Source organism: Cavia porcellus, unplaced genomic scaffold, assembly GCF_034190915.1.
Source record: "Cavia porcellus strain 051 isolate PalLab524CR breed Dunkin Hartley unplaced genomic scaffold, mCavPor4.1 scaffold_28, whole genome shotgun sequence".
NCBI lineage: Eukaryota > Metazoa > Chordata > Mammalia > Rodentia > Caviidae > Cavia > Cavia porcellus.
In genome coordinates this window covers 52,353,944-52,379,661 of record NW_026947511.1, presented here as the reverse complement: position 1 = coordinate 52,379,661, position 25,718 = coordinate 52,353,944, and the positions used below count along the sequence as shown (strand labels likewise).

Sequence of the window (25,718 nt, the reverse complement as noted above, 5' to 3'; positions counted from 1 at the left end):
GCTGTGAGGAATTGCTGAGGATCTCAAAAGCAAACTTGTTTATATGAGTTACGGCTCTAAATCTTATAAATTAAAATGTTTAAAATATTTAACTCACTAGAATATTGGTAATTCACTGTGTTAACAAACATACAATTTTCTGAGAAACATTTTCCAAAAGCAGACATTATAGTGAAAATGGACCTTTCCACTCTTTACATTTCTGCAAACCCTTTTCTTGTCTGTCTCATGAGAAGACTGTGTGCTGGGTTTTTGTATCTACTTCTGCATTTAGCCAATTATTTTAATTGAAGTACATGAAAACAAACCCAGCCTCACACACGTGTGTAGGAGGAATATGTTTAATATTGTTCTCAGATAATTGTGGATCTTCATTTTTATTACAGTGCTAAAATGACACAAATGTTTGTTCCTTAGAGTTTTCTTTCAATATGGAACCTGAAATAGCATCGTTCCATAGTCCGTGTTCTGTTGCACGAGCACCTTCAGGTCTCTCTGACTCACTGAAGGATGCTGGGTAACACAAGACGTAGAAAAATTAGATCACCCGAATCATGTAGGTCTTCCAGTACTGACCCATTTCATCACTAATTATCAAAAAATCGCAGATCTTCACAGTACCACACACGTTAATAGAAAAGGTTGTAAATAAGCACAAGCTGGTTAATTTATAGTGTTGGATACAAGTTCTCCAAAATTCTAATGTTCTTTTAAAATCCCACACTTTGTCATTGACAAAAATACTCTCAGCACCCATCCTGAAGAGACAGGCACAGGTCACGTTAGAGAAGGTGCTGGTTAACTCCCAAGTGTAAACCATCACAGCTTCTCTGCTGCTTACTTTCCAGAGAAATAGTGTTGTAGTACAAAGGGTTAGGCCGGCGCCCAGCATGGTGGTGACGGACACAAACACTCCACCGCGGGGCACAGCAGAAGGCTTCACGTGCGTTTCCCTTTCAGTCTCAGCAATATGTGAAAACTGTGACCTCTGGACTGGAGATTCGACGAAATTAATAACTTTATGGACTTCAACCAGGGTATTTTTCCCGGGACCCAATGGGGCTCCTGAAGTTCTTGGGTTTAAGGACCGTGAGAGGATGAGAAAAGTAAAGACAAGACAAAGCTGGGGTCAGGTGGAGCCCTGATCCTGCTGATGGGAGCACAGGAACTGCTCACCCACTGCAGCATGATTATTCATACACTTAGGCGGATGATGTCAGTTTCCACCCCTCTGCCTAGCAACTTGTCTGCCTGGCAGGCCTGGGCCCTCCTGCCTTCTTGGTGCTGGAACAACTTGTTTACAAGCTTGTTTTGGTCTCTGTGTTTTTTCCGGGCTGGCCTTGCTTTAGCCCCTCACATGTGATCAATCTCCAGCTTCCACGGCTCCCTACGTATCCCCTCTTTTGTTTTGTTGTTGCACAGGACAGGTGGTCAGTTGAAGCTGGAGGAGCTGTGCTGGAGAGCTCTGTAGACCTTTTTAAGTGCAGTCCAAGGATTTTTAAGTCCCTGCAATTCGTAATTGAAACCCTGTGCAGTCCATTCATCTGTGACAGTGGTCAACCACCAGTGTAGCTGGCAGTTGCCAAAAGGTATTAGGATTCGGGGTTCTTTTATATTACTTCAGCATTGTTTCATAGACCTCTAGTAGTTGTACATTTTTCTGCAGTATGTTCAAGACCAAGTTAAGGTGAGAACTGTTTTAAACGCAATCAGTTTTTGTTATCTATCAAGGTCAGTTAGGCCTCCTCAGGACCTTCAAACCAGCTATGGCATCTGGCTGAGTGTGGGCAGGGAGCTTTCCAGTATCCAGCATGAAGATCCTTCCAAGAACCCTTCCTAATCCCCCCCCCCCTTTTTTTTTACCTGATTAAATTGTCTTTCTACTACTGTAATACAATCCTTAGTAGAATTTTAAAAATTAATAGTAGATACATTCAAATGAAGTACCAGGAGGTATAAATTCTGTAGGAAAAGCCTCATCTTTTTGTTTCTGTAACTGAATCTTGAGTGTACAGTGTGCACCTTCAACAACCCCATGATCCTGAGGGTTATCAGGAATTCCTGTGTTAAGGGAAACATGAAAATTTTACAAAACATTTGGAAGGCAGCACTTGTATAAGCCAGGCATTGTCAGTCTTAAGTGTCTGCAGGCAGCCTGGGGCACTAAAGGCATCCAGGCAGTGAGCACTGACACATTAGCCACCTCACCAGTGCAAGCAGAAGCAAAGATAAGTCCCAAGAAAGCGTCCACTGACACATGGACCCAGCATAGGGAGCCACATTCAAAAATGAGGGTGACATCCACCTGGCAGAGATGACTGACCTGTAAGCCTTGGGGATTAGCCCCAGGGAAAGTGAGGGGAGATGTGTTACACATGAGGGGCATCTCGTGACAACTTGCCTCTCCTGTTCTCAGGTCACATGAAACAGAAGTGCTCTGATGGAGCAGGGAATGGGAGGAGAAGCCTGTTGAGTGGCACCTGAGGGACCCACAGTGACAGAGGCCAGCAGTCTGTGTACTGCACTGTTTCCCTCGGTGAGAGACCTGGTCACTAGGAATGGGAGCGTAAGTGGCCACTAAAACAGGGAACATGGTGTGATCACATGGCGAGTGGGAGTGTGGGGAATAAGCGGAAAAGATCTTCGTGACTGCTGTGTGGAGTGGCGGTTTCAGTGTGGGCCATTGTTGGGCGCAGGTGCTCAACATACCATACCCCACCTGGGACTAAGGACCACGCCAGCTTCCGCAATGCGCTACGTCCCTCTCCAAATTAGCCACCCCGTGCTCACTTCGTATTCACCACAGCTGAGTATATTAGCCAGAGCCCGCGTCTCATTCCAGCCCTTCCTCCTCGTGGCAGCCTGATTGGCCACAGTCAGATATATAAGCCAGAACCTGCAACAATAAAGTTGGCAGTTCCTGTTACCCACCTGAAGCGTTTCCTGTCTCACTGGGGAGCTGCGCCGGTCAGGCCATCACTCCACACACAGAGGTGCTGTCTGCACAAAGGTTAATTGGAGAGGATGGATGATCTCCCAAGGCACAGATGACAGTGTGTAGTTCATCTTCTGTGCAGAAGAGAAACCCGAATCCTGTATCTGGAAAAAGGAGACTGTCACATAACCTCCTTTGCCTGATGATGACCATCTGTGAAAACAGAGAGAGCTCCTGCTATGGGGAGTGAACTTACGTTTGAAGGGAAACAAAGGGTGTGAGGGAAGCAAACTGAATTACTTTATCTGCAGGACAATGACAGTCAGTATTACAGGGAAGGCCGCCAATGCAGAGTGCCACGTGTGATCAGTTCTGCCACAGTCTCACGGAAGGGAGTCATGGTTTTGTGTGGGGCATGTGGCATAAGAAGCTATTGTAAAGGCCCTGAGACTGCCAAAGGACCCCAGTGGGCATACATTGGGCAGGGAAGATAATTAAAACATGGGCTGGGTCAACTCCAGGAAGTTGGGCATTAGAGAGAGCCAGATTAACCGTGCCAAGGCAACTTTATCTCTGACAAGATATAAAGGGGGGAGGTGGGGGCTGGGTCTCCCTTGAGGGTGTCAGAGAGAGGGCCTAAGTCATGGGCTGTTAGTTTAAGAGCTAGGCAGAGCCAATTAATATTACCAAGTAAAGTCTGAAAATCAGATAAGGTCACAAGCTGGTGAGTTTGAATCTGAACAGTTTGAGGCACAATATGTCTTTGCTGGATGATGTACCCCAAATATGAGGAAGGCGCCGAGGTTTGTACCTTCTCAGGGGCCACCAAGAGGCTGCACTCTGCAGGGCATCGCCCAGCTGAGTAAATACTTTGTGCAAGGTGGATAAAGATTGCTGAGCCAATAGTGTGTCATCCATGTAATGAGTGAGATAAACAGATGGAGAAGCTCAACGGACTGACAGAATGGCTGCAGCCACAGACTGCTGACATGAAGTCAGACTGTTTGCCATTCCCTGTGGCAGTCAGCACCATTGGAAGCAGTGCACAGGGGCCTGATGATTAGTGACCGGCGCAGCCCCCCAATGAGACAGAGGATGCTCTTGTGGGTAACAGGTAACTGCTGCTTTATTGTTGCGGGTTATGGCTTATGTATCTGACTGTGGCCAATCAGGCTGCCACGAGGAGGCAGGGCTGGAATGGGACGTGGGCTCTGGCTAATATACCCAGCTGTGGTCAATCAGGGGTTGCCACAGAGTCAGCACGGGGCGAATACGGAGTGAGCACGGGGTGGCTAATTTGGAGAGGGACGTAGCGCATTGCGGAAGCTGGCATGGTCCTTAGTCCCAGGTGGGTTATGGTATGTTGAGCGCCTGCGCCCAACAGATTAGTAGAAGGTAGACCAAAGGCAAAACCTTTCCTATCCTGAGGATGAAGGGGAATAGGAAAGAAGCAGTCTTTAAAATCAGTCGCCATGAGAGAGAAATACCAAGGACCAGCTAAGGGACAGGGCAATCAGTTCTGAAGAGCTCCCATAGGCTCCAGGGTTTTATTAACAGCCCACAAACCGTGTAACTGTCTCCATTTTCTTGACTTATATTTCAGTATGGAAATTGGGATATTCCAAGGCTATTAGAGGCTTCTAGATTTTTGGAGACCACTGCGAAGCAGCTCTGAGCAGGATTTAAATTTTACTAATTGGCTTTCTATGTTTATCTGTGAGTCTGTCCTAGGCCTAGGCCCCTTGTTTGATGACTGGAGCTGATTCATAGTAAGTGAACATCTGTGAATTACTGGTCCTGGCTGAGGCCGTAGTGGCCTGTGAGTCCAGACATACATCACCTCGAGCTGCGGAACCTCTAGCTCCAACCCCAATTAACAAGGTAGAGACTGCAGCTGCAAAGACTACTCCTACAGTCTCACTTCTACCACGTCTTCATGATAAGACAGTGCTACTGAACTGACTTGATTCATGATTTAGAGACGTCCTTGAAGTGACTTCCAAGATCCTGCACTTTCCTCAGTTTCTCTGCCCTTTGTCTTTGGTGGTAAAATAAGTAGACCAATCCAGAGAATCCTTTGCTTTACCCTCGAAGCCTCAAGGTTAATTAAAGGGTTTTGACCCTCCCGGACCCCTATAAATCGTACAATTTGTCTCTTTTTATTTAATCTCTGCCATACACTCGTTTGGGAGACTGGGGTCTAGGACAGAACCTGATACAAGATGTTCTTCCATCATTTATTCTTTAGCCAGTGTGTGAGCTGCTCCAAGCTTCTCCTGAGTCAGGACTCATTGATCAACCCAAACAGCGTCATCACACATCCAGGTTATCCTGCATGCCATCTGTGGGGTCAGAGAAGAGATCAAGGTGCCCTAAAAACTTGAAGCTGAGTATCCTATGCCAATATGGTTCCTCTTTGGGTTTACTGTAAGGGGTTCTCTCCTTCCTTGATTGTTTTTACCAAGCCCTTGAGTGGGGAGAAATCCTTGTCGTAACATCTGATGATTCACCAAAGAATTAGGGCTGACCAGAAATGCCCCCATATCCTGTGACACATCATGACCCAATAAATTAACTGGTATATGGGGGAGGATGTAAGGTGAGAAATGTCCAGAATGACTTCTGCATAACCCAGATTAACAATGGCGCACTTCTGCTAGGGTGAGACACACTGCCCGCACCCTGCAGATCTGCAGTTGCCACATCCAGAGGCCAGGCCCTTGGCCAGTGCCTTTGGGCAGTAGCAGAAAGATTGCTCCTGTGCCCAAAAGCCCTTTAAATGCCTTTCCTTCAATGACCAATTCCATCTCAGGGCGATCTTCCTTAACCTGTTGAGTCCAGTAAGTACTAGGAGACCCAAAGCCCTTGGACCCCTTTTCGTATTTATAGATTTTCAAATTTTTGTCAAGGGAAAAATGACCAACTGGGCAATATGAGAACCTGGTGTGGTTTGAACCATGTTTTGAGTAGTTGAAATCATGACCTTGATTTCCCCTTGTGTAGTCAGCACCAGTGACACCTGGTAGAACCTGCAGACCTTTTACCGTGAGACTCTCTGACCTAGGAGCGGACCCATTGCTCCTTGAGGTGGAGGCCCACAGACTCCAGTAGGAAGGGCTCGGGGTCCATTTCAGGAGTTGGTATGAACTCTGAGGAGGAACTGAGGTCCAAGCCTCGGCTGTCTTTCATTGCTCACCAGAGGTCAGAGAGGTGCTTGGCGGCAGAGTGAGGCTGGGGAGGAATTGAGGAAGCGCCCCCACTGTTTGGTGGGGCCCAGGCAGGCCCTGCTGGAAGTTTTCTGAAATGGGTTGGCCGCCCACATCTATTTTTGATCTACTTCCCCAAGGAAATCCTGTCGCCATCTTGCACAGATCAGGAGATTTTATTGAAGAGGCAGACACCGACTGAGCTGCCCCACAGGAGCAGCAACAGAACAGTTTGCAGCAAGGTGTCCTTCCCCCTGCAAGGAAAACAAGTCACTCTGTCCTTCCCTTTCCTTAGGCTGTGGGATTATGGACTGAGTGGGAGCTGCTGCCAGAGCAGCCCCCTGTGCACACGAGCAGCCAATATCTGCACAAACCCGAATCATCTTAGACAGCATAGCCTGCTTTTTGTGGGCTCCTAAGGCTTCTTCACACCATTTATTTGCATTTTACAAAGCCAGTTGTTGGAGTATTAATTCAGTTGCCTCTTTGTCACTTATAATTCTCCAACTAACTCGTCATAATCATGCAGCAAAATCCTAAAATGTTTCTTCTGCACCCTGAGGAACAGAAGTCAAGTCCAGGGCGGCCTCACCCCCTGAAGGGAGCTCTCTCCAGGCTCTCCTGGCTGCTGTTCTAACCTGGTCATACACCTGCAGATCAAATCAAGCTGCCTGCCTGTAGCAGCAAACACACCTTCTCCAGTCAGTGTATCTTTTGGAATAACTGTGTCCTGAGCAGCACTGAGCAGGGCCTGGTCTGTGCACAAAACAATTTCCTGTCTGCAGCAAATAATCCCCCAGGACTTAAACATGCTTTAGCTGTGACTTTCCAATCATTTGGGACCTTAACTTGCTGTCCCAGGAGCTCTACGAAACCCGAGGTTAATGGACGGTAGGGCCATAGGGAGAGGTAGGGTTTTTCAATTCTTTTAATGACTTAAACGGTACAACCTCATGATGGTAGATTACTTGCCTCAGATTTTGGGGGACACTTAGTTATATAACCTGGTAGATGTGCTGAAAATGCTCTATACATTCCCCGCCTGCCTGGCTTCCTTTAGTGCTACCTGCAAAGGAGACAGACAACAGGGCTCTGCTCCGTGAGAGGTGGAAGTTCTGACCTGAGATGCAGCCACATTTGTCTGAGCTGAAAAAGCAGGAGCTGCCGCTTGTGGCTCAGCTAAAGTCACCGGATGGCGGTCATGCTGCCAGCTCTTCCCTGCTCGGGACCTGATTTGGAAATAGAGCCTGCAGCCAGTGCCCTTATAGTTGTCTCAGAGGCTTAAGGCTGTTAAGACCCTGTCTCATCCAGATCCACAGAAGGAACGTAAATACTGGAATCAAGTATACAGCAAACAGGTCCTTATACATTTGGGGTTCTTTTGGATAAGTTTGTCCCATAGTTAGACCCTGAAACAATCATATACCTCTTTTTTTTTCTTTTCAGGGGAAGGGGTTTCTCTCAGGCTGGTTTATAATCGGCCCTAGAGAGTAAGGGGGTTTCAGTGCCCCACTCGATGAAGCCACTATCCACACCCTCCAGTGAGGACCACTGACCTACACCAATGCCCTTCTCCCCCTAGACTGCGAGAGGATGAGAAAAATACAGAAGAGACAAAGCTGGGGTCAGGTGGAGCCCTCATTGTCCTGATGGGAGGAAAGGGGCTGCTCACCCACTGCAGCCCCTTTATTTATACACTGGGAAAGATGACATCAATTCCAGCCCCTTTGCCTAGCAACTCCTTTGCCTGGCAGACCTGGGCCCCTGCCTTCTTGGTGCAGAAACACCTTGGTTACAGAGCTTGCTTTGGTCTCTGTGTTTTTTCAGGGCTCTATTGCTTTAGCCCCACAAATGTGATCAATCTCCAACTGCAACAGCTCCCTATAATTTCTAAGTGAAGCTGGTATTTTGTTTGTTCCTTTGTTTTCTATGATTATGAAGTAATGGAGCCTAAAGTAAGCATCATAGCAGTTTGGGGCTCATGGTCTTTTTTTAAAGGGAAAAAGAACAAATCAAGAGGCAAAGAAATCTCAAAATAACAAACGCAAAACACTAACAGCAAAAAAAAACACCTACACGGATTTTCAAAACAAAATGATAGTAGTTGTGATACTGCACACTGTTCTTGGCAGAATACTTACTCGGGTTACCAGACACAGAAATAAAGCAAAACAGGAAAATGGAAAAGAACACTGGATATCAAAAGTGAACTAGAAGGAAATTCCCACAGAGCCACAATGCACACTACCGTCCTCCAAATAGATGCCCGCCAGCCCCAGCCTGCAGAGCCAACCAAACAACGCCAGCATCCAGCTGTCCCCTCCCTCAGCTGCTGTCATCTCACTGAGTCCTCTGCATCACCAGGTGCTCAAGGGTGGGCGTGGGGATGCTCTTCTGGTTTCCCAGCCCACTCTGGCTGCTCACGGGAAGGCGTGGTTCTGCTCCTTGCTGAGTCTCTTCCCGATCCCCAGGGCAGAGGCTGGTTCGCAGGAAGTGTGGTTCTGCTTCTTCTGGGGCCCATGGTCTTACCCCCCACCCCAGGTTCTTACTGTTTCATTCATGATTAAAACAGAAGAATGTTCTGTTTAAGTCACTTTCGAAACAGCACCTGTGCTGCCACAACTTCAGTCACCAACAGAGAAACTTTGCCTTCCAATAACCACACACACACACACACACAAACACACACACACACACACACACACACACACACACACACACTAACACACTTCCAATATACACAGCTGCCAGACTAAGAAATGTCACTCCACAGAGACACTGTGAACTGCATAATAATAGTGTGCAGAATTGTGAACACCGAGTCTAATAGAGGGAAGCAGCTTTTCTGTGCAGTGGTCGTGGCAAGAACCCCATTCTTGGTAGATGAATTCGCACTGCGTGCTTCCCTTTCCTTCTGGCTCCTTGCTGCTCAGGCTGTGAGCAACAGCAAGCTAGAGCCTGGACCAGAAAATGGGAAAAGGAGGAAGAGAGGCACAAAAGTCACCCAGACACTGAGCCATGCACAGAGCAGTCAGGACACAGGGGAAGCTGCGCTGTCACTCACTGTCTTCAGCAGAATCTCAGAGCTCAGCAGGAACAGCCAGGACGGGAGGGCGCCCGGTGACGGGGTCACTGCTCCCCTCTGCGTCTCCTGTCCTCCTCCTCCAGGCTCTGGGGAGATGCTTCTTCCTCGCCTCTGTGGAGGGCAGAGGCAGTCAAAGGATTTTCCTCCAGGTCAGCCTGGGCTCCTCAGGGATGAAGCTCTTTCCGAGCTGTCCGGGGTACTTTTTTCTTGTTGTTGAGACAAACTACGTGATGCCCATCATGAAGGAAGGAAAGGTTTATTTCTTACAGTTTTACTTTGAGGTTTCAGTCCATACTAAGCTGGCTCCAAGGAAGGCGGCCAAGGACAAAAAGGCAAAAAGAGGGAAATTGCACACACACACACACACACCCCCCCCCCCCCCCCGCCTTATGGTGTGTGCCGGCTCCGCCCCTGGTCAGGTGCACTCACATGCGCAATCCAAGCACTAGACAACAAACCAATCAGGAACAGGAGAGTCAGCCTCCTCCAGGATTGTGTGAGGCTTGCGGGGGGGGGGGGGGGGGCATCCAAACACAAACATAACTGTCTCTGAGCTCCAGGGCACAGTGAGTGCTGCTGTCACTGATGGAGTCTGTGCACTGCAGGCAGCGAGGGAGCCATCATCTGACAGCCAGGAAGGCGCTGGAGGGCGCCAGGCCTGTGAGGGACTCTGCCTCCTCAGCCTTCAGACTCAACGCTGGCCCTCTGCACTCTCTTCTTCACCCTGTTCTCCCTGTAGGTCCTCGGGAGACCCTGATGGAATTTATGTCTCTGCTCCATGGAGGCCTCAGCTGTGGTCTGGGCAGCAGCAGCATCGATGGTGAGGCCACCTTTGATCCGTGTGGGCATCTGGCCTGCCTTCAAGCACAGAAGACCTGAAAGAAAGTTTCCTTCCTTTCTACTTTGGCTCCTAAGAAGATGCAGGTGTGTGTGGTGGGCTGCGCCCTGGGTCCCAGCTCCTCAGGAGGAGAGGCCATGGCCAACGTGGGAGACAGAGCCAGTCAGGCTCCATCCCAGAAAACCAAAAATATGACTTTGAAAAGTGTCTCAGACACTTTTGTCATGGCTAAGACACAACTAAAGACCCTTGTTAGTGAAGGTGGATTTTGGTTCACATTCCATGGTCGGTGGTCCCATGGAAAAAGCAGCACCATGATCAGACTGGATAACTGGGCCACCATGCTGCAAAATCCAGGTTGACTAGAGACCCAGAGCCGACACCAAGGCAGCAGTGCCTGGATCTGTGGGAAGTGTTTTCAGGAGGATGTACACGGGGGTGAGTTATGTGCACCTTTGATGCCAACCAATGGGCAGCTCCAGAGATCTGTTCAAGCCTTGGAATGATTACACATGAGGGGACTGAGTTGATTAGCTGTGTCAGGGTGTGCACACATGGGCAGCTACGCTGGCCTGATCACTTTCTGCTCTCACTCTCAGGTCAAAGAGGTGGATTCAAGAGTGAGTCGCTGCACTGGGGGCTCCACATAGACATGTGGGTTAGCTGAAACACAGTGCCTGAACTGAACCACATTGTGCAGCATCTGAATAAAATTATGAATCAGAAAAGCCAAGCCCTTCACTCACACCGGTTCACACATCTGTGGAGAGGACTGCAGAGCTCAACTGTCTTCTCTTCTATGCAAGGTGTAGATGGTTTTCTAAAAAGATTCTTGGTCAGAGTTCTTGATTCATGAGAGCTGCACCCAAGATTTCTGTTGGGAAAATAGTCCACTCTGTCAGCACATTGCAGTGACACAGGATGGGTCATCAAGCCTGCTTCCTGTAACATAATCACCCTGTTCAGTGAACTCAGGGGCAGAGGACAACTGTGTCCAGGTTGGCAGATAAAGTGGCTGCATTCCAAGCCACACTGTAATTGTGGGGCAGTGAGTGAACACTGGGAGTTCTGGTGCGTCCCAATCATTTACAAAGATTCTGAAAGAGACTAAGCCAGGGCCTTCTTTCTCCTCTTGGTGCTGCTCACTATCTCAGCTTTCCAAAGACTTTGAGCATTATTTCCTGAACCCAAAGACCTCCATGTTCAGAAGGAACAGATCTGCCCATCTGTGAATGATCCAGGTGAACTAACTTTCTCTGTGCTAGAAAAGGATCAACCACTTAGATCCCAATGATGATGGCCTCAAAAGTGTCTTTGAGACATTGTCAGCTCTCCCTGGATTGTGGTTCAAAGTTGAGGAGGAGCATCCTGAGATTGCCACAGAAACACTGAAGAGCCTGTGTCCATTTCCATTGTCCTGTCTTTGTTAAACAGAGTTTTCTATAGTGACAGCAACCAAAGTGAGATTATGGGGCAGACTGCACACTGGCAACACACGTGGATGTCACTGTCCCCCGACCCTCCAAATGGGACCCTCTGACTGGAGGAAGGCAGGCTCAGGGCTCTCACTGGTTCTGCATTGTGAGGAGTTGCATAATTATTTCATTATGTATGACACCATCATAGTATTAGAAATAAGGTTCACAGTAAGTGCAATGCACTTGAATCATCTGGAAAATCCACATCCTTGGAAAAATTGTCTTTCAGAAAACTGATCACTAGCACCAAAACCCTGGGCAAATACCAAGATATACTTGTGCACCACATGATACCTAGTTCACGACAGAGTGTAGAGAGAATCGATTATTATAATGGACCCGGAAACACACACAGCCTGCAGTATGCTGTAAACTCAGTGTCATTACAACAGTGCCACAGAGTTTAAAAATGAAAAGTTTATGAATTTAAAAGCCACAGTAAGGTAAAGCTCACGCAAACAGGAAGTTGTTTCCATAACCCCAGTGTAGCCTCAGTGGAGAGTGTGTGTAACGTCTGCAGTAATGGACAGCAGTGCTGTGGACCTCGGTGTTCACTGACCACCACTCACTGAGTGACCCAGAGCAGCTTCCTGTCCTGCGAGCTCCACTCACGGTCAGGGCCCTATGCAGGCACCATTCTGAATCTTAGTCCACAGTTACTGCACACTCCCTGTGTCTAGATGGTTCCCACAGGGAAATACCCTGGTGGTGCAGGTGACCCCGTGTGAATCCTGTATTTCCTGTGAGTTACAGCAGCAGGCAGAGATGAAGCCCCTCTCCCGGGACTCTCAGCCTTTGTTTACCCTTGTGGCTTAGTGCAAACCACACTGGAGGAGAAGTCAGGAGCCCTGAGTCTGCATCCACATCAGCCCCTTACTGACCTCAGATGGCACTCGGAGAAGAGCAGAGCAGAAAAGGAAGCCACCCAGGGGTGCTACACCCACAGTGGGGCTGTGGGAAGTTGGTAATAGGTCCACGGCCCGCAGTGTGCCCCAAGGAGCAGGGCCTGGCCAGGCCACTCTGTGGAGATGGTCACTCTGAGGCCACACCTTCTCAGGGAGGCATCACTGGGACTTCCATTCTCCCTGAATTTCCTGCTCAGTCCCCTGTCTCACAAATGTCCTCCTGTAATCTCCCTCCCGGTTTCTCATTCAGCTTCTTTCCATTGGTGCCACACTCTGGCCACTCTCCTCCATCAGCCTGAGACAGAGTCCAGGCTCCCTGCTGGGCTCTGGAGTGTAGCTCAGGCTCTGCCCTGGCTCAATCACTGCTCACATGGAGACAGCTCCCACCCCTGCCTGTCCCTCCTGTCTGTAACTTCTGTCACCCAGCATTGCTGCTCCCACTAGTGTCTTTCTGGATAGAAGGAACAGTGTGCTGACCACGGACAGGAGCCGCCCCTCCTCTGGATTCCCATCCCCAGGCTGCTGTGCAGGTGCAGCTCTGACCTGGGCTACAGGGCTGCAGAGGCAGCATCATGGAGGGAAAGGTGCACAGAACAGAAACCAAAGGAAGCCAGGCCTGGGGTTCTGGTGAGCGGGGCACAGGCTGTGTGAGCGGAGCCTATTAATTAACTTTTCTGACCCTCCACTTCCTCCTCATAAATGATGGGTGAGAAAATACATCCTGAATGCATTACTGTTAGGACGGTGTGAGATTATGTGTGAAAGACTCTGCCCCACCCAGCTGCCAGGTAAATTTCATTTCCCTTTCTCTTTCACAAGTGTAGGAATCATTAGTTCAACACAATATGATCACCCTGAAACTTCCAATTTTTCTTTCTTGAATTCTACTTCTCTGATTTCCTTCTAGGTTAAGCTTAGCCAGATTTAGTGCATTTAGGAATGAGGAACCCAAAATTCAAATAAAGAGCCAAGTAAAAGAAGGGCTGTCAAGATGCTGTATGGCTGATACACTGTGTCAACCTGAAAAGTCTAGAAGCTTAACAGAGTGACCCAGCAGCTCCACGTCCTGGGGTACAGACAAAGAACAGTTACCATCCTATGATGTTGTTCACTGTGTTAAATGGGGAAGGTGGGAATTTTCACCAAGTGACTCAGCGGGGGCCAGGGTCCCTGCTGTAACACCCTCAGCCTGTGCAGGAGGAGGGCAGGCAGCTGGTGTGGGGCTGCACCGCCCCCAGGAGCAGCCTGCACACAGTGAAAGGCACAGGAGGGGGCTGGTGGCTGCCTCCTCAGAGGAGCTCCAGTCTTCACCCAGCTTGGAGTCTCCTGGCTTCTGGCACAGACTGCTCGGCTTCCACCTGGGACTTCTCAGCCTTCTGTCCTGGATTCTTCAGCCTTCCATTATGAACCCACTGGCTTGTGATATGGGCTTGCATGGACATTGCAGTGAGCGAGAGCCCTTGGGCTGTGCCCTTCACCCCCATCACACAGACACCTCTGCCCGCGCCCTCATCCGACTGTGTGGGTGACCATTGTAAGCCAATGTGTGTTCCTTACACATTTTATATCTGTGTTATATCTGTTTCTCTAGTAAGCCCTGTCTGATACAAGATGATTGGGCCAGGGCATGTCCAGAGGTGACAAGTGAGTCCCAGGAAGAAGACGCCCAGATGGCCATGGCCCCCAATGCTGCAGTGCTGCCTTCTGCCTCCCAGCATGCACCTGTGCCCCATGTGGTGGACCATGTGATCTGCTGTCAGAGGAAGGAAAGGCAGGGCCTGGGTTATGGATGGTTCTGTGTGCTACACATCTCACACCTGCACGTGACAGCTGCAGCACTGCAGTCCCTTCCAGGACCTCCCTGGAGGACAGTGGTGAAGGAAAATCTTTGGAGTGGGGGAAATGTTGGGCAGTGCGCCTGGTGCACATTTTCCCTGGAAGGTGAAATGGGCAGATGTGGGACTCTGTACTCATTCACGGGCTGGAGCTAATGCTCTGGACCAAAGATCAGCAACATAGAAGGAACATGACTGTAAAATTGGTGAGAAAGTTATTTGGGGAAGAGGTACGTGGATGGACCTGTCCATATGGACAGTGGATGCAGTGGTATATTCTGTGTAAACACTCAACAAAGGTGACTCGGCTGGATAGGACAGCCTGATCTGTAGGTGACAGGAGACTCTTCCCCAGTCACCACTGTCATTGTCCAATGGGCTCATGAACAAAGTGGCCATGGTGGCATTGATGAAGGTTGTGCATGGGCCGAGCCACAGGAACTCCCCTCACCAAGGCTGATGCAGCTACAACCATGGCTCAGTGCTGCACACACCAGCAGCGGAGACCAACTCCGAGTTCTGACATGGCTCTGTCCCCTGAGGCGATCTGCCTGCGACCTGATGGCAGGTCCATCAGATTGGACTCTTCCATCATGGAGAGGGCAGCACTTTGTCGTGGACATTTATTCTGGCTTTGGATTTGCCTTCTCTGCATGGAAGGCTTCTGCCAATCCTCCCATCCATGGATGTGCACAGTGCCTTTCCTATCCTCGTGGTAGTCCAAACAGAATGGCCTGTGGGCAAGGAATGCATTTTATGACCACAGACATGAGGCAATTGGCTCATGCTCATGGAATTCACTGGTCTTACCAACTTCCTCACAATAGACAAGCAGCTGAGTTGTAGACATCAGGTTTTTTTTAGCATGTGGAGATACAAAGATAGAGTAAAAAATGCCTTTATGACCAGCATAGGAGGGGTGCAAGAGAGAGCAAGAGGGCCCAAAATGGGGAGCTGGGAACAGCTTTTATGGACTTGGGCTGGAGGTGCAGCACTTAGGTGGTTGTGGAGTCTTGAGATTGGAGAGGGCTTGGAGCGTGTGCAAAAAGAGACCAGGAGGTTTATTTCTGGAAGGAGAAGAAGAATGCAGAAGTTACTTTTGGAGAGATTTGCTGCTGTTTTTCAGGGCCCTGTGCCAAGTCAAGAGGACCTCACGGTAGAGGTAGCTAAGGGCCAGGCTGGCAGAACCCCTCAACACAGAGGTCGCACGGCCTTTTGATGATGGAGTTACAACTCCAGCTAAGTAGCCCTGGACTGCAGGGCTGGGGCGAGGCTCTTCCAAGGCTTTGTATTCTTGGAGTCATCATCTACTCTATGGCACTGTGTCCCCCATAGCCAGCACACGTGGGTGCAGAAATCAGGGGTGGCAAGGGAATGATACCATTCATTACCCTAGTGACCCACCCGCAGCAGCTTTGCTTCCCCATCCCACAGCTTTATGTGCTGCTGGCCTGAAGGTCTCGCTCCCCAGGGGTGGGGGGAGGCTCCTACCAGGAAGCACAGGAATCCCTGGAACTGGAAGCTGACACACCCACTGGGGGTTTTGGGTATCTCACGTCCAACCAAGCAGCAAAGGAGTTACAGTGTGGGCAGGGATGATTGATCAGACCATCAAGGGAAACTGGGCCATTACTTCATAAGGAATAATATAATTATTCATAAGGAAAGGAATAAAATATTCAGAGTGCAGCAGATACCTTAGGGCATCTCCTGGTACCACCCTGCCATTGCTAAGGTCAGTGGAAAAGTACAACCCAATCAGCATGGGTGACGAATGATCCCGAACCTTCAGGAATGAGGCTGTGGGTTACTGCCCCAGGAAGAGGACCGAGACTTGCTGAGGGGCCTGCAGACACCAAAGGGAACAGAAATCACAGAGTAAGAAGGTAGTGATAGACACCAGCTCCGACCTCCTGAGCACTCACAGAAATGAGGAATTTCCACAGTGCTCACCTAACAGGCTTCCTGTGTAAAATGATGGTGACAGGCTTAGTGTTATTAGTTATATATGGTTAAACCCGTGTTATAATGTTGTCGTAAAATGTTAGGAGAACGAATCACCTTGAGAACTACCCCTGGCTTCTCGGGAGGGAATCAGTGTGTCCATCAGCACCCAGGAGAGCTGCACCCCGACAGCTGTGACTGTGGACTTGCTTTGTATCTGGAGTACAAGGAGTTTAAGGAAACGTGTTTGTGGTCAAGTTGTCACAGGGTGGATGTGACAGTGTACTGGCTGTGTCAACTTGAGTAAGAAATGCCCGACTGCCTTGTGTCAGAACCATTCTGAGTGTGGCTGAGGGATTCACTACAGACAGGAGACCCACCCTGGAGCTTCACCTCCCCTTCTCCTGTTTCCCCCTGCAGAGGACACAGAGCACAGCAAAACAGACTCAGTAAAAGTGCTCATGGCTCCCATTTATTGCTGCCCTCACACATTGGAAGTTAATAAACAGGTCAACCACTCGTGTCATTAACTTGAAATAAAGCAAATGTATATTGAGAGTCTTACATTAAAGACGTGCTATGTGAATTTCCTGGAAAGATGTAAAGAAACCTCTATCTCTGAAAATGACCATCTTTACAAGGCACGACTCAGAAACCCTCTTGTTACAAAGCAAAACTATTTTTCTAAGCTATTGGATTTATTGTGGGGCTGTTAAAATAAAGGCAGAATCAGAAGCAAGAGGGTTCCTGGGGGAAGCTGTGTGCACTCCGCTCCATCTCATCCCTGTGAGGAGCCGCCCCAGCCCACGCCTGCTGGAACAGGAGCTGAGCAGGAGAGAACAGGTGTAAGCGTGGGGACAGGAGTCCTGCTGCCCAGGGCCAGCTGCTCTCCTCACAGCCCTCCCCGATGCCCACAGGAACATGGACACACTCAGAAGGTGACTCGGTGATCTTGAGGTCACAGAGCGTGGGCTGGAGAAGCGTGGAGTGGCTCAGTCATCTGCAAGGCAGCTGTCTCACGCTACAGGACAAAAGGGTTATAAATTCAGGGCCAGGCTCCACGTGGCACCATCCTGAGAAGCCCACTGAGAGAGAAGCTCTCTGCACACAGGAGGGGATCTAGACATGGAGGCAGGGGATGGAGCGGGGGCACAGAGAAGCAAAAAGCAGAGACAAGTTACACATGAGCACCAGCTCCCCAGGGTGCACACAAACACCGGGCACAGCACCCAGGTCCTGATAAACACTAACAGAGGAGCCCGCTGCTCACACACAGGGCTCACAGTCAGACAGGGTCCCTGCTGTGTCCCCTCTGCCTCAGCCCATCTCTCCCACTTCAGGTCCCCCGGGGTCTCACCTTTACCAGCCATGAGAGAGGAATCAGAGCTCTGGTCACTGTCACCCCCTGGGTGGAAAATGTAACGTAAAGTCCTCAGAACCCAGCAGACATGGGGAAGGGGATCATGAGGTGGGGATCCCAGGGCTCCTGGCTACAGAACCCCAAGGCTCTCAGGCATCAGCCCCCCATACTTACTTGCAGCCTGAGTGTAGCTCCCTCCTTTTACACCTGTGGGAAGAAAATGTCCTCCTGTGAGAAGCCAGGGAGGAGGCAGGGCCTTGACAGCCAGGAAGAACTGCCCAGGTCAGGACCTCAGGGAAGTTTCCAGAACTGGGATGCAGACTCAGGGAAGGATCAGAGGCACCAGGGGAGGATCCGTTCAGGACCTGTACTGACTGCCCTCCTGAGGCTCTGTCCTAGCAGGGACCTTCCTGCTGGGAATCAGGGTCCCATCACAACCCTCTGGGTAACCAAGCTGTCCCTTACTGTCCCTGTTTCACAACAGGCTTGGTGTCCAGGACTCCAGGCTGGGCAAGCATGTGTATGGGGAGGGGGCGCCCCACAGGGGGGTGGGGTGCACTTCTCCCTGGGGCTGAAACAGGAAGAGACTGACCCCACCCCTACCTGCTCTCCTCCTCCTCCACATCACAAAGGTGACTCCAGTGAGCACAGCTACAAGGAGAATCACAGCAGCAATGACCCCCAGGATGGAGATGGAGAGCAGAGGAGTGGTCTCTGGGGAGGGCAGGGGAAGGAAAGGGGGAGAAAAGAAGGAAAGAGGAGGTGAGGGGCTCTGCTTGTATCTAAGTGGACCCCAAAGCCTCATGCAAATGTGAGCATTTGGAAGCTGACTGCAGTGTGGGGCTCAGAGCTGACTTGCTGTTAGGAGGTGGGGTCTGGGGGGAGAGGGGGGCTCTGAGGGTGTGGCTCAGTAGAGTTTCTCTCCTTCCTTGGCTCCCCCATTGCTCTCTCTGCTCCCTGTCTGCAGTCCCCTGAGCAGCTCTCCATGGCCAGAACCCTCTGCCCTGCAGTGCTCCCTGGGAACAAGGTGAGTTTTAACTGAAATGTCTACAAACTTGGGAGCCAAAATAAATCCTTTCTCCTTTAATCCTTTCTCCCATATCTGCTGGGCCTCTCACATGTCCTGTTACATTTTCCCCCAGGAGGTGACAGTGCCCAGGGTTCTGATTCCTCTCATGGCTGGTAAAGGCATCAGATATTGTGTCCTAGCAATGACCAACATGGACCCTAGCCCCAGCTCTCCAGCCCAGCCTGCTGGGTGTCTCCAGAAAGACTCCTGCCTTCAAAGAGAAGAGCTCCTCTGCCTTCGCCTGTCTTTTTCTTTTTTTTATCAGTATCAGGGATCGAACTCATGACTGTGCGCTTGCAGGGCAGGCCCTTATGCTGCTGAGCTTAATCCCCAGTCCCCCTCTCCCCTCTGTCTTAATCCCTTTCTTGTTGCTGAGACAAAAAACCCTACACCTTTATGTTAAAGGAGATAAGGTTCATTTCAGCTCAATTTGTAGAGGTTTCAGTCCACAGTCAGGAGACTTCAAGGCAGGGAGGCCTGGCAGGGCCATCACAGAGGAGAAACAGCCCACAGCATGCAGGCAGGAAGCAGCAAGCTGGCAGCTTCCCCCTCTTCACCGAATTCAGGCTGTGAGGCTGTCGGTGGATCCCACTCACACCCAGGCTGGGTCTGCTGTCTTCCCTAATCCACTCAGCCACACCCAGAACAGCAGAGTGATCCAGTCATCACACCCTGCATCCAGGGTCACAGGGTCACACACACATTTCGTCCACCTCTGACAAACCCCACCTATGAGCATGAGGCTTTGGAACATCATCTAGACACAAGACATACCACCCCCCTTACCCCATCTCAGGGTGCGGGGCTCAGGCAGCCCCTCATGCTGCACACGGCACATGTAATTCTGCTCCTCTCCAGAAGGCACCACCACAGCCACCCGCTTCTGGAAGTTTCCATTCCCATCAGGCCTGGTCTCCACCAGCTCCATCTCCTGGGTCAGCTCCTGCCCATCCCGCTGCCAGGTTAGGGAGATGTCCTTAGGGTAGAAGCCCAGGGCCCAGCACCGCAGGGTGACCTGTTCCTTGGAGATGGGGTGGCGGGTCACATGTGTCTCAGGAGGGTCTGAGGCGAAGAGAGGAAAATTCAGGCACTTTGCCTTCTTCCTGGGCCACTCTAGTAAAGGCTCCTGTGACTTCCTGAGAACCTTAAGGACAAGTGGAGTTGGGAGATTGTAACCCTCAGAGACCAGGCTGGAAACAGGCATCTGGAATACTCTATTCCTCGGACAGTTGTAGACTTGGAATGAGTCCGCCTGGGCAGAAGACTCCAGGTCTCTGGGGGAGGAAAAGGACCTCATCCCTGAGTGAGTGGAGACTGAGAGGCCTGAATAAGCATAGTCAGAGCTCCACAGACACTGGGTGTGGGGCACAGCACAAGCCTGAGAGAGCTCAGGTTCACAGCCTCCTGAAGGGCAGGGTGAGCAGCACCTCAGGGATCTTCCCCTCCCATGAGGGACAGACTTTTCCTCTCCTGAGAGAAGGGGGCTAAGGGGGGTGATCTGTTATCAGCTGTGCAATCCCAGGGGCGCTCTTCCCCAGGACAGGAGATGGCAGCAGTACTGGGGAAGGGTCCCGTTTTCCTCCTAGGGAGACACCTGTCCAGCTAGAGCTCAGATGGGGAGGCCCTCAGGGCCGGTACCTGCGCGCTGCAGCATCTCCTTCCCGTTCTCCAGGTATCTGAGGAGCCACTCCACGCACTCCTCCTCCAGGTAGGCCCTGGCGTGCTCTGCCTCCCGGGCCTCCATCCACTTGCGCTGTGTGATCTGAGCTGCAGTGTCCGCCGCCACCCAGGAGCTCAGGTCCTCGGCAAGGGCGATGTAATCTTCCCCGTCGTGGCCATACTGCATGTACACGCGGAGGAAGCTTCCATCAGGCCCCACCTGGCAGCCGTACACCATCTGGAAGGTGTGAGAAGCTGCCCCGCCCCCACCCGGGATTTTCCTGCCAAACTCAAAATGAAACCGAGTCGCGGTCCCCGCGCTTCCAGAGGCCGGGGTCTCCCGCCATCAACCTCAGTCGTGGACACCTGGGACCATTGGGACCCTCCGCGGGGGCGGGCACACCCCTCTGACCCGGCCGGGGTCACTCACCGTCCGCGCTCTGGTTGTAGTAGCCGCGCAGAGTCCTTAAGTCCACTCGGTAACCGTGTGCGTGGCCCTTGGCTCTCTGTGTCTCTCCGTCCCAATACTCCTGACCCTCCCGCTCCATCCACGGCGCCCGCGGCTCATATCGGGGGCTCTCGGCGTCACCGTCGAAGCGCACGAACTCCGTGTCGTCCACGTAGCCGACCTGCATGTACCGGGGCTCCCCGCGTCCGGGCCGGGACACCGCGGTGTCGAAGTAGCGCAGGGAGTGCGAGCCTGCGGGGCGGGGCGGTGAGACCGCGACCTCCTCCCGGCCGGCCCCGCCGCTCCCGCCGCCCTGCGCCCGCACTCACCCGCCCAGGTCTCCCTGCGGAACAGGATCCCGGGGAGCAGCAGGAAAACGGCTGGGAACGCCGTGGTCCCCATCCCCGGAGGTGACAACTTAAAATTGGTCTTTTTTTTTTTGAGACGGGGTCTCGCCCCCGTAGCTCAGGCTGGCCGGGGACTCCAGGGGATCCCTCTGCCGCAGACCTCCGAGCGCAGGCAGGGTTTCTGTGTGATAAGTGCTAACTGATACATTCAAGGAGGAAACGTTTACTGGCCGATGATTGGCTTCTCTGTAAATCCAATACCCAATAAGAGCGAGTCTTGGTTTGAATCACAAGTGTCCGGGTAGAAGGACCTGACAGTTGTGATTAAAAAATAGAGCGGGCGTGGCGGTCCCAGCACTCTGGAGGCGGAAGCAGGAGGATCCTTGGGAGTTCGAGACCAGCCTGGGCTACAAAATGAGCCCAAACCCAGCCTGAACCGCACAGCAAGATTGTGTTCCTAAAAGACCAAAAAAAAAAAAAAAAAAAAAAAAAAAAAAGAAAAAGAAAAGGGTCCCTGCGGCTCCCGAGCGCCACCCAGCGCCACCAAGGCAGCTCCTCAAACAGTGCAGACGCCGCGTGCTCAGTCAGATCTGGAGCCCTGAGCTTGCAGCTGTTCCCGAGCTCAGTGACCAAGAAAAGTAAAGGTTTCCAGTCCATTTGGGGCATTTGGGCGGCAAAGACAGCACGGCCAAGGCACGAGAAAGGCCTTCGGAACTGCTTCAGAAAGTGGCGGGAATGAGGGGCCACTGTCAGAATTAGCCAGGAGACATCCGGAGAGCGCACGTTTATGTGAGTCATACCAATATGGGTCCGAACAGGCTTTTGGAAAATTTTACTCATTCGAATAACGCTAAAATGCCATTACACGTATAAAGTAATATACTGTAATGAAAAAAGCTAGTTTCCAAAACAACGTAGTCAGAAGAGGGATCATTTTGCACTCTTTTCTGTCTCACTGGAAGGTGGCTGCGCTTTCCTATCTGCATCTGCATCCATTCCTTTGAATCTGCTGTTACGGTTTCCAGAGAGACATTTTATGTCCCCCCTCCCTCCCCTTCCCCCTCTTACTGCGCCCCCCCCCCCACTTTCTCTTTTCCCCTTGGGTTTCTGCTCCTTCTTACACTTTCTGAACTCTCTCTCCAGCCCTGGTCTCTCGTTTAGAGGGAAAAGCGTACAGAAGAATCCAGCCTCACGTAAGCACTGAAGTGGAAAAAGGGTTATTTTAATAGCTTTTCTCGAGCGAGGGCAGGTTTTCATCTCTGAGGTACAGGACAGCCGCACAAGTGGCGGCACCGTGTGGTTCCCGGGGATTTGCAGACAGCACGGGAGGGCAAACCAAGCTAATGAGGTAGCTGTCACTTCACTGCCTGGATTTTATGGCCACACACTTGAAATCTGTGCTGGGTTTTGAAATATACCTTCACCCTGCTGAACAACAGACCGCACACGGAGCTCCTCCTGTGGGCCACTCGGGCCCTTCTCTCAGGAACTCCCTGTTTCTTCTGCCGGCTTCTGTTAGCCCACTTGTTACTTCTGCAACAAGTGGTGGTTTCTGAAAACTTAGCTATAGGGCTGGGGACGTAGCTCAGAGGCTCGTCAGCTGCCCTGCAAAAGTCCTGAGTTCCATTTTCAAAATGGAAACAACCACCCCAAAACCCCTAAGCTTGGGGAAGCTGTCAATCCTGAAATAGTAGATTTCTAATTTCCAAAAGATATTTTTTCGTGTGTGATTTTAAAATCGTATCGGTGCACTTTAGATATACATGATGGTGGCAGTCATGGTAGGGAATGTGGGCCTGTCGGGCTTCTCCTGCTTCCCTTCCCTTCCCCTCCCCTCCCCTCCCCTCCCCCTTCCCCTCCCCCCTCCCCTCCCTCCCCTCCCTCCCCTCCCTGCAGCCTCTCTTCCTGCCTCACCTACAAAGCTTCCTTTCCATTTTCCTTTCTGTTCTTTTTCCCTTGTCTCTTCCTTCCTTTCCTCTCCCCGCATGTGTTCCCCTTCTCATTTGAATATATTTTTTCCGTTTCTCAGTATCTGTCATACATTTTGGTCCTTATTTATACTTTGGGTTTCTCACATCAGAAAAACAAATGATATTTAAACAACACATGTCCAATTTATTTCATTTAAGAGTATCAGTGACCCCTCACCTGCCACTAGAGTTGGGTTCCAGAGACCCCCACAATCAGTGAAAATCTGCGAAGTAGTGGCGTTACGTTTACTTTATAATTTATATATGTTTCATGGCTTTATAAACCCTCCTCACACTTCATAAGCTTTTCCCACACTCTCATTTACACTTTTTATATGTTTTTATACTGTTTTAAATTTTTAGGCAAAAATAATTAAAACCATAAATATTATATACATACCTATATATCCCCAAATCCTGAGATATAGTAAGAACTCCATGAAGCTGCAATGCATCAACCACAATATAGCAAGCGACCCAGGTCTCAAAGTGCTTCTGTTTACCTAGACATTACTCAAGGTTAACCTTCTTCATGGTAGAGTAATACTCTGTTGTAGTAAAAAAAAAAAACCCACATCTTTGTGGTTGTGACGATGGATTTTTGAGCTGTTTTCAAGATTTAGTTATTATAAACTATTCGGTTATAATCATGAGTGAGCATATATTGCTGTTTTTTTCCTAGTTTTTCTGAGGACTATCCATGCTGATTTCCACAGTGGCTGCAGCAGTCTATACTCCCAGCAATATAGGAGTATCGTTTGCCCCCGCAGCTTCCCCAGTATTTGATGTTGGTTATTTTCTTGATGATGGGCATTCTTTCTTTTTTTTTTTTTTTTTTTTTTTGCACTGAGTGATCACTCATTGGCTGCTTTATTTTATTTATTGGTACTGGGGATCAAACTCACAACCACGTGCTTGCAAGGCAGGCACTTATGCTGAGCTAAATCCCCAGCGATGACATTCTTTCTGGAGTGAGGTACAATCTCAGTGTTGGTTTAATTGGAATCTCAAATGACCAATGATATTGAACATCATTTGTATATCTATCTGCCATTTCTACTTCTTTATCTGAGAAGTGCCTATTATGTCAGATGCCCATTTTTAGACTGTATCTTGAAATGTGGGTGAAGGTTTGATTTTTTTAGTTCTTTATATATTTTAGATGTCAGGGCCAGGGATTTAGCTCAGTGGCATAAGTGTCTGCCTGGCAGCTGTGAGTCATGAGTTCAAGCCCTATAAAATGTATTTTCCATGTTAACTGTTTGTCTGAGGAACAAACTGTTGGCAAAAAAATGTTCCCCACACTGTGTGCTGTCTCTTCACTCTGTTGGTGGTTTCCTTTGTAGTACAAAAGATTTTTAATAAAATGAGATTCCAGTTGTTGATTCTTTGTGATGTCTCCTTTTTCAGACTACTGTAGTTTTTCAATGTGGCAAGTACATAATAAAATGAAAAAAGAAAAACTACTCTCCCTACCCTCTACACACAACAAACAAGAGAGAAAACAGCCCACTTGCAGGTTTGTCCCTGGTGTCACTGGTAAACAACATGTGGAGACAGCTTCCAGATCTGTGTTGATTTACCCCAGCAAGTGAGCAGTAGCTTTATGGTGGGCAGTGGGTAACCTCAGTGAGCCCGTGCCTCAGTTTCCCCTGAGGTTTTCCCAGCCAGCTCACCTTCTGTGGATTTGAACTCAGCTGGGAGCCACTAGATGGACCCAGCAGCTGTCCTGAGTCCCGAGCTCAGCCATCCCCTCCTAGGTGGCCCCAGGATATTGCTATCTCCCTCAGGACAACTGAGCCCTCAGCACCTACCCCCAGCTGGCGCAGTCCTTCATGTCTACTGCCCCCTCTACTGCTGCATCTCTCTGGAAGCCTCTGGGGTGGCCAGCTGTGGCTGTGTGTCTGCAGGTCTGAGCTGCTCCCCAGAAGTGAGTCCCGAGTCAGGAAACACACGGCCTGCCCCCGCCTTCCTCTTTGCTGAAGTCCTCTCCTCACTGCCCCTTGGGTTCCGTTCCTACCTCGGGTCCCTCCTGGGTGCAGGCTCCCACTTCCCTTCGTGTCTTCCTCGTGTTGCTGTATTCCACACCTGGACAGCAAATCTCACAGAGGCTTTTCTCTGCTGCTTATCACTCTGTTTCCTGAAAGTCTATCATTTGTGATTTTTTTTTAATTTTAAAGGGAGGAAAACAGAACAGTAAAGTGAAACAAAAGGGTGACAGGACAGCAGGAAATCCACAATAGTTAGCATAATGTCTAATCTTGTCATCTAATTGCTCAGGCTACTGGCCCAGGCTTGGAATTCAGTCAAATGACTGCTCACTTCAGTTACTATCATCTCAGCCTGTGTCACACCCCGGTGCTCCTAGCGGGGAGGAGGGAGGCGGAGGCAGAGTGGCTTCCTCGCTGGCTCTCCCGGCCACCAGGGCCTGCACTGCTGCACAGCGTGTGGGGTCTCCTGTCATTCGCTTTTAAGCATGAAAGTGGTGTTTCGTAAGAAAGTCTCGTTCAGCTAACACAAGTTAGTTTCCTGGAGACAAGCAGTATTTTGGAATGTAGCATACCCACTTCCTGTCTGCTTTCCACTTCATCCTGTTAAATGGTGCACAGATGCAGAACCAAGGATGATTGTCTAATATG

General features: G+C 50.2%; 1 protein-coding gene across 2 annotated transcripts in view; it reads right to left on the bottom strand.

The window, feature by feature from the left end:
* LOC106025018 (saoe class I histocompatibility antigen, A alpha chain) overlaps positions 1 to 21,294 on the bottom strand; it is a 70,590-nt gene extending 49,296 nt beyond the window's left edge. Inside the window, exons 1-8 of one of the 2 annotated variants that reach the window (XM_063239466.1) lie at positions 21,092 to 21,288; positions 20,745 to 21,014; positions 20,294 to 20,569; positions 19,442 to 19,717; positions 18,190 to 18,300; positions 17,761 to 17,793; positions 17,584 to 17,631; positions 15,980 to 16,128 (exon numbers count right to left, since the gene is read on the bottom strand). In XM_063239466.1, coding sequence (XP_063095536.1) covers positions 16,019 to 16,128; positions 17,584 to 17,631; positions 17,761 to 17,793; positions 18,190 to 18,300; positions 19,442 to 19,717; positions 20,294 to 20,569; positions 20,745 to 21,014; positions 21,092 to 21,164 — 1,197 coding nt within the window. In that variant the 5' untranslated portion in view covers positions 21,165 to 21,288 and the 3' untranslated portion in view covers positions 15,980 to 16,018. Of the gene's footprint in view, positions 1 to 15,979; positions 16,129 to 17,583; positions 17,632 to 17,760; positions 17,794 to 18,189; positions 18,301 to 19,441; positions 19,718 to 20,293; positions 20,570 to 20,744; positions 21,015 to 21,091 lie in introns of those variants that run through there. The other variant, XM_063239465.1, reaches the window with a different exon arrangement.
* Positions 21,295 to 25,718: the final 4,424 nt, after the last annotated feature.